The 9,268-nt window shown below is 43.3% G+C and overlaps 1 protein-coding gene across 1 annotated transcript; it reads left to right on the forward strand.

Moving 5' to 3' along the window:
- The first annotated feature begins 220 nt into the window (after positions 1-220).
- Positions 221-1,165, forward strand: LOC140128663 (olfactory receptor 11L1-like). Its single transcript, XM_072150361.1, has one exon. It carries the CDS (start codon positions 221-223, stop codon positions 1,163-1,165), a length of 945 nt encoding a protein of 314 aa, XP_072006462.1.
- The last annotated feature ends 8,103 nt before the right edge of the window (positions 1,166-9,268 follow it).

Here is a 9,268-nt window from a genome sequence, read left to right on the forward strand (position 1 = left end):
CCAGGACACACACTGCAGGACATGTCCAGGGGTCTGGTCATCACATACACCATCTTCATGGTGGTTACACAGAGATAAGATCCATGTCAGGGTTCACAACATATTTTGATTTTCAAAAGACTGGAGAATCTATGAGTGTTTGACTATTTCTCCGTACAAACGAGTCTGTATTTACCAAGATAATATTTCAGGTTCCTGTGACCTCTGGATTATCTTCTAAATGCAGGAGAATCAGACTGCGGTCACAGAGTTCTTTCTGTTAGGATTCAATGGAAGCAAATTTTTAAGGTTCACTATGTTTTGTGTTTTCCACATGGTTTACTGTGGGACAATATGTGGGAACCTTCTGATCATCTTCCTGTTGTCCACCAGCAGGAACCTCCACACTCCCATGTACTTCTTCATCTCACAACTGTCCACCTGTGATATCTTCTTAACAACTACTGTTGTCCCCAACATGTTACTTATCTTATTGAATAATGGGGGGACCATTACTTTTGCAGGTTGTTTGATTCAGTTTTATTTTTTTTGTGCCTCAGAAGTATTTGAATGTTTCCTCCTCACGGTGATGTCCTATGACAGATATGTGGCCATCTGTAACCCCCTCCGTTATAATTCTGTTATGACAAGTACATGTTGTGTGATTCTGGTCATCTCCTGTTGGGTGTTGGGGTTTTCTGCTTCATTTATAGACACTCTAATGGCGCAGATGTTAGATTTTTGTGGTCCAAACATCATTGACCATTATTTCTGTGACCTTAACCCATTGCTGGAAATTGCCTGTTCTGACACTTATCCAATTCAACTTGATGTCTCCTTACTAGGAATACCAGCTCTCATCATACCGACCATAATAATCATTACTTCTTATGCTAAAATTGCTTCTATCATACTAAAGATCCCATCCAGTACCGGGAGACAGAAAGCCTTCTCCACCTGTAGCTCTCACCTCATTGTGGTCTCCATATTCTACTGGACTCTCTTCAGTGTTTATGTTGTTCCATCAAGAGGGAAATCATCGACCATCAGTAAGATCCTCTCCCTGCTATATACTGTGTTTACTCCATTAATCAACCCCATTATATACAGTCTGAGGAATAAGGACATAAGGAAAGCCGTAACGGAAATATCAAGCAAATATCTACTATGTGCTAATTGTCCGTAAATCAATGTGTTTCTGTTGTATTGACAGAATCAATGTAACATCTGTGTCGATGTCATCCACTGAGGAGGTACTGATTGTATCTTTGTGCCTTTCTGGAACAACTGCACTGAGAACATGGCTATAGTTGGTGATGTTGTCTGGATTTATGAGAACCCCCATCGCCTCCCTGCAGCATTTGCTCTCCTCACTCACTTGTATTCAGTGTTATCCTGATCTCTGAGTTCTTACCCAATCACTATTGAGGCCGGGGCTGTGAGATTACATAATGGTCCTTCCACCTTTCCTAGTAAAGTGGCAATAAGTCCTTCGTACTTTGCTCCATACATCTCCATATGTATTTTGCACAAACATTTACAGAATGTTACTTATACCACATTGGCAGGTCATGGAATTAGCTAAAAAACATTATATAAACAGATAGGGAATTTGTACACAGATGAAGAAATGACTCTTGAGAATCCTTCTAGTCAGATATAACTAGTGTTGTCCCCTAGGCCTAGGCCACTAAGTGCCACCCCTCTTTTAGGTATGGGCCGTGGTGCTTGTAGCTTCCAACCCCCTAACCGGGTATGCTCCAGTTTCTTAGTGTACCCCTGAGTTGCTCCTTCAGGTACAATTGTGTTGGAGAGAATGTCTGAAAATGGTATCCCGACCCTGGGGAGAGACATGATGTATCCGAATATCCTTCCATCTCCTAAACAATTTCCCCGTCAGTTTGGACTTAGCCTGCTCTGCTTCCAATTTTTCCAGGTGGAAGAGCTGTGTCATTTGTTCCAGTACTTTGGATACTGAGGGGATCCCTGGGTCTAGCCAATGCACCGTTACGCCACCAAGCTAACTACGTGGAACAGTTTTGGAAGCACCCCCGACATGGGTTAAGCTTCGTCCTTCTGCCCTATGTCATAATGGAACAGGAAAGTGATGGGATCCTTAGGGACCTCTCTTCCCCGCAATGAGATGCCAAGACCTTGCACTTCTGTCCAGAAATCTCTGGACTGAGGCATTCCGGCTCCTGACATTTAGGACATGCTACCTTCCTCTCTGGGAATGCTGGGGATGGAGGCAGGTTGAAGGCGAATATCGCTCTGTGCATGATTCGAAACCGAGTATCCTTCTACCTCTTGTTGAGCTCATTGCTCCTGACAGCTTTCCAGCCTTTAAGGATTCTTTCCACCATGTCATCTTTCCCTAATTGTCTGCTCCAACTGGAGAAGGAGAGTTCCTTGTGACCCATCTCTTTATGGATGGATCGGTACAGGATGGATATTCCTCCTTTTTTGTATGGGAAATTTCAGCGATTGGTCAAATTCATTGTCTGTCCCAGCCAGTGACATGTCTCGGGTTTTGTCTAGATAAAACTCGGGTTTTGTCTAGATAAAACTTAGTTAGCTGTGCATACTGTATTGTTTGGTCGCCCCTCAACTCATTTTCTGTATTAGTTTCGACTTTGTCATCCACCTATGTTCCTGTATGTGCAATATATCATTGACAGTGTGGACTCCTTTCTCCCTCCACTCTACAAACTACCTGCTCTGACGTCCCTGTGCTAGCCCTGGGAGGTTCCCCTGGGCTAAATATTTTGAAACCGTCCACGGGAGATGGTAGGCTTTCCTGACTGCCTTCCAGGTTGCTATAGTGTGCCTGAGAATAACTGAGGTTTTGATCTCAGGTGGTTGGGAACCTATTTGGACATGTAACAGGATGTGGAGGTGCCATGGGGAACAGTAGTCGAATTCAAGCTTTACTGTCTTCCATCCAGTCCAGTATATGTCGTGTGAGGCAGGACAAGTTATAGCACCTGATGTCAGGTAGGTTCATTCCCCCTGGTCCTTTGTCATTGTCAGTTTCAAGAGCACTATACGTGGTCATTGCCCGCCACAAAAACTGACATGGCGCAGAAGTCCTGATAAATATGCCCCAAGATGTGTTTGTGCTTTAACAAAAGAGGAATAGTTTGCATGGGATACAGCAACTTGGAGATGCTCATCATCTTTACAAGATGATTTCTTCCCAAAAGTGATAAGGGCAACGTCTTCCATTGCCGTAGCTCCTGTGCTATCCGGGTGAAAGGGGGGGGGGGGTTAATTAAGATGGTACAGTGAGTCTGGGGTCTTACCTATTTTTTCTCTAGGTAGGTGATCATGGAGGGGGTGACTGGAAGGGGCACCAATATTGGAGACTTGTGGGCCTTGCTGGTTTGAGCCTCCAAAGAAGAGGATATTGGACTTTGGCCTATTTATGCTGTAGCCCGAGAATTCTCCGAATTCAGAGAATAACTGTAGATGAGTAGGTAACTGTGCTTGTAGGTCCACCATGAACAGGACAATGTTGTCCGCAAAGAGAGCTGCCCGTAAAGAGGAGCGGCCCTTTGAAAAGTTGGGTTCCTGTTAGTAACCTTGCCATTGGTTCTAGGGCTATGTTAAAAAGAAGTGGCGAGAGGGGGCAGCCCTACCACGTTCTTTTCTGTAACGGGTATGTACCCTGGCCCAGATGTTATGGTAAAATACCCCCAGGTATGTTCTGAAAGCCCCCTCAAAGCCCATGACATCTAGCACCTGCAGACCCGCCATTATTTTCTTCAATTTGAAGGTTTTTTTGTTTGAAAACGATAGAGTCTGATTGCTCAAACCATGCAGTTCAATTCTTCTGTATATCCTACTTCATACAGGATTCTCAGTATTTTTTAAACCTTTGTTCGTATTTGATTATTTTGTAATAAAATGAACCTGCTTTGGTATCTTTGGCTAACTGTATCTTTAGTTGATAAAACATGTAAAAACGAAATATTTGGATGGAGAATAAAACCTTACAGATAAATTCTAAATAGGGACTTATTGTCCATAACTGATAAGTGATTGATTTTGTAATATATCACAAAGATATTGGGTGTGACCCTTCTTCTTGTCCGTATTTCTTTTCTGGCCACAATGGTTTCATACAGAATCACTAGGGTTTCTTACTCCTCTTACTATGGAGTTAAAGGGTTGTACAGTGGTTACATACAGAATCACTAGTGTTCTTTACTCCAAAAATATAATAATAATAATAATAATAATAACAACAATAATAATTCCTTTATTTATATAGCACACACAGTAGCATTGCGGCAGTGGCCATGGTAAAATGGGAGGCATCAATAGTGGAAACATGACTAGAGATGAGCTGATCCAATGTTAACATTTGGGTTTGGGGTTCGGGTTTGGCCAAGTAACTTAGACACACTGACATCCTAGCAGCCATTCTGCCAAAAAGACATCCATAACAAGTAACCATGTTGATGATCGGGCAGGGGTGGCAAATTGCCGTCAGTCAAATAAAAGTAAGAGTTAATCGCAGCAGGTGCATGACATCAAGTTGGTGGCAGCATCATAACAAAGTCAACAGCACATGTCCAAAAGAAATAGGTAATTTTTACTGGCAGAAGGACTTAATCTGTTGTGTAAGGCAAGGGTGTTGAAATTCTGCTAGATCCACACTTGATGCTAGATGGTCACTTTATGCTTTGTGTGGAGGAGCATTGGGTGGACTAAACACCCACCTGGTTGGGCAGATATAAAACACAGGACAAACTGAGCCAGAATTCCAGTGTCATGCCTATAAGTGCAGGAGTCTGTTTGTCCGCACGCTCTCTCTCTAGAGTTGTAGAAGAAATGCCTCGATTTTCGAGGGTGTGACGGGGTGATCATTCTGGTCTTTACAATAGGCCTCCATCTCCATCTCTTTTGTATTACCATCACTGATTATATCCATTAAGTGAAAAGATAAAGAGAGAAGCAGTGCCTTACAGAGTTGTATAGTGTGTTCCTCTACCGTGTCATCTGAAATGGACCTAAACATCATAAAAACATTGTAAACCTTTATCTATCTGTCTATACATCTCTAGTAAATACAATAAAGAGGCTGCACTGCATGATGTGTCCAAGATCAAGGTGGATCTTTTACTCTTTTGCCATGGAATATAAGATTCACTCTTGATTTTGAACACACCGCAAAGTGTTGCCTCTTTATTGGATACACTACTATGATCCAAGCCCACATCTGTGTACCCACTGTCAGAATTCGGGTTGCGTGGATCCTCTAGACCACTGCGGGAGGTGGTACTAGCCGACACCTTGGACCGGAATCTAAGTGGCACCTGGTCTTCATCAGAGCCCGCCGCAAAGCGGGACGGACTTGCTGCTGCAGGATACCACCATGTCGTTCCACAGATGCTACTAGCCCGCAGTGGCAACCGAGGTCGAGGTACGTTAGTGGAATCCAGTCTCGTGGTCAGGTCCAGGTACCAGGTCAGGGCAGGCGGCAGATATGCAAGGTCAAGTCCAATCCAAACCATAGACAACAACGGGAGGTCCAGGCAGATGGGAACAGGCACACAGGAACGCGGGACACAGGCACACAGGAATGCAGGAACATAGGAATGCAGGGACACAGGAACGCAGGGACACAGAGACACACAGGAACGTAGGAACACAAGAATGCAGGAATATCGCTGAGCAAATTACTCTAAGGCATGGGCACAAAGATCCGGTGGGGAAGGAAGGTGTAAATTACTAAAGGTGGAGGTGTTCAGCCAGCGCACCAATCAGTGGTGCACTGGCTCTTTAAATTTCCTAAAGCCAGTGCGCGCACCCAAGCAGGCAAGGACACGTGCGCACGGCAGTTTGCTGGGAAGCAGGAGCCGGGACAGGTGAATCCGAAACAGTGGCAACCGTGGGGACACAGAGAGGGAGACAGGTACCCCTGCGATCCAAGACAGGGAACGCGGGAGCACCCATGACACCCACATTTGGTTGTGCTGTCCTGGACTTTTCTTTATTATTTGTACAACCTTATCTAGTCATGTTCTATGATTTTTTTCTGATGAGATATCTACTACTTTATCTTATGACAGAATGGTCTTAGTATTTCTTCAACTTTTCAATTTATCAGAAATAATGTTTATGAAAAGTCTCCTGTACGGCTTTCTTAATGTCTTTATTCCTGAGACTGTATATAATGGGGTTAATAAGAGGAGTGAACACAGTATAAAGCAGAGAGAGGACCTTATTCATGGTGAGTGTGAGGCCATTTGTAGGGACAACATAAACACAGAACATTGTCCAGTAGAATAAGGAGACGACAATGAGGTGGGAGCTACAGGTGAAGAAGGCTTTATGTCTCCCGGTACTGGATGGGATCTTTAGGATTACTAACACTATGGGGCAGATTTACTTACCCGGCCCATTCGCGATCCAATGGCGCGTTCTCTGTGGTGGATTCGGGTCTTCCGGCGATTCACTAAGGTAGTTCCTCCGCCGTCCACCAGATGTCGCTGCTGCGCTGAAGAGCATCGGAACGCACTGGAGTACACCGAGACGGGCTGAGTGAAGGTAAGCCCGTGCCGAGCGACACTTTTTTATTTTTTTAAATGCAGCTGTTTTTCTGAATCCGTCGGGTTTTCGTTCGGCCACGCCCCCCGATTTCCGTCGCATGCATGCCGGCGCCGATGCGCCACAATCCGATCGTGTGCACCAAAAACCCGGGGCAATACAGGGAAAATCAGCGCAAATCGGAAATATTCGGGTAACACGTCGGGAAAACGCGAATCGGGACCTTAGTAAATGACCCCCAATATGAGTATAAGACAAGATAATAATTGTGGTTGGAATGAAGATATTTGGAATACCTAGAAGATAAATCTCCAAGCGCATGATAAAGGTATCTGAACAGGCAAGTTCTAGTAATGGGACAACATCACAGTATAAATGATTGATGATATTGGGCTCACAAAATATTAGCTTTCCCAATTCAATGAGGGACATCAAAATAATAGAAAATCCATATAACCAACAAGCTGAAGACAATATCACACAATGTCCACTTGTCATGATAGAGGTATAACGGAGGGGGTTACAGATGGCCACATATCTGTCATAAGACATCTCAGCAAGTATAAAGCAATCAAAAACCTCTGGGCCACATAGGAAATACAACTGAGTAATACACCCCATTAAAGTAATGGCCCCCCCATTATTCAGTAGGATATGGTGAAGGTTGGGAACTATATTTGTAATCAACAAGATGTCACTGATGGACAGTTGTGAGGTGAAGAAGTACATGGGAGTGTGGAGGTTCCTGCTGGTGGACACCAGGGCGATGATCAGGAGGTTCCCACATATTGTCCCACAGTAAATCACAAAGAAAAGGCTGAACAAAAAAATTCTTGGCTGATTTAAAATCCTACAAGAAAAAATTTCTTGTACACAGTCAGATTATTTGTCTGCGTATAGAACATAAAAAGTCATACAGAATATTAAGGTTATCAAAAACATCTGTTGTAAAGATATTTGACAATTTGAAAATAGTAAAAATAACAATAGCAATTTAACTTCACCTAAAACAGTCACATTCATTTGTATGTTAATCCTTGAAATCCTTCTTTTAACTAGATGTTTAACCCCCTAGTGCAATATAACGTACATGTACGTCAGAAAATGCGGTCAGTTGCTACATCCTGAGGTACATGTACGTCACCACGATCGTCCGGGCTCAGTAGCAGTGCCTGTGAGATCGCTGCGGGAGCTCCTCTGTATGTGACAGCCGGGCTCCCGCAGTAACAGCTGGGATCACGATACTCACGATCCAAGCAGATTGAGCCAATAGACAGTGGCGTCAATGGAGCAGAGCTGGGTACTCACCTGGCGGGTCGGTATCCTCTGTGCAAGACACGGAGGTGCCGACTGCTTCCATGGCAGCCCTGGGGTCCAATGAAGGTCCCCAGGGCTGCCGGCAGTAGATGCCTGTGATATCATGCTTTTAGAATTTTGCATTTTCTGACTATGTAATATACTACAATACATTGAACAAGAGATCAAACAACCCCGTGTTCATGCCCTACCTTGAGACAAAGTAAAACAGTGAAACAAAAGTTTTTTTTAAAAAAAGTGTAAATAAAAAAATAAATGAATAAAGATCCCCTCATCACATACAAAAATCTAATTTTACATTTAAAAAGTGAAAATCACCACAAAACATGACACATTGGGTATCACAACATCCGTAACAACCCATATAATAAAATCAAATTGATACTGAATCTGTATGGTGAACGCTGTAAAAAAAATTTCACACCCACCTCTTAAAAAAAAGCTAATAAGTAGAGATGAGCGAACATACTCGTCCGAGCTTGATGCGTACTCGAAACTGCTCGTTGCTCGGACGAATACTTTGCCCGCTCGAGAAAATGGCATCTCCCGCCGTTTTGCTTTTTGGCGGCCAGAAACAGAGCCAATCACAAGCCAGGAGACTCTGCACTCCACCCAGCATGACGTGGTACCCTTACACGTCGATAGCAGTGGTTGGCTGGCCAGATCAGGTGACCCTGGAATAGACTAGCCCCTGCCTGCGCTGCTCGGATCATTCTGTGTCTGGATGCCGTTAGGGAGAGAGCTGCTGCTGCTGGTCAGGGAAAGCGTTAGGGTGTTCTATTAGCTTACTGTTAGGCAGGAGTGATTCTACAAGAACCCAACAGCCCTTCTTAGGGCTACAATAACGTTATACTTTTTTTTTTTATTTGCTTGTGGCTGGGCTTGCTGGCACTAGTAGTGCAGCTAGTACCATATTGTGAGGAAATGGGCTGGAGGGTAGGTCACTAATTGTGCCACCCTATGTGTAAAAATGGGACGTCAGAAAGGCGCTGGTCATCAGGGGTAAGAGGTTTCCTTTTATTCAGAGATATTTAGGACAACGCGTTTCGCACTCCAAACGAGTGCTTCCTCAGGTCTAATACAATACACAAAAATAAATTAATTTTAATATTTATGGTAAGTTAAAAAGGAGAATAGCAAGCAGAGGCTCGGTATACCAAAAAGAATAAAACATAGGCTTTAAAAAGTTCATATAAGTTAGGAAATGATACATTTGAGGGAAATAAATATTCCTATGGCCTTCTCTAAGGTAATTGGTGATCACATTGGAAGTGGAAGAGACAGATAATACATGATAAAAATAAATAAAAATATATATATACATATATATACACATAAATACATATACATATACATATACATATAAATGAATAAACCTATAGGCTAAAAACAACCAATTGGTTAAAATCATGGAATA

The sequence above is a fragment of the Engystomops pustulosus genome, chromosome 4 (assembly GCF_040894005.1).
Source record: "Engystomops pustulosus chromosome 4, aEngPut4.maternal, whole genome shotgun sequence".
In the NCBI taxonomy this organism is placed as follows: Eukaryota; Metazoa; Chordata; class Amphibia; order Anura; family Leptodactylidae; genus Engystomops; species Engystomops pustulosus.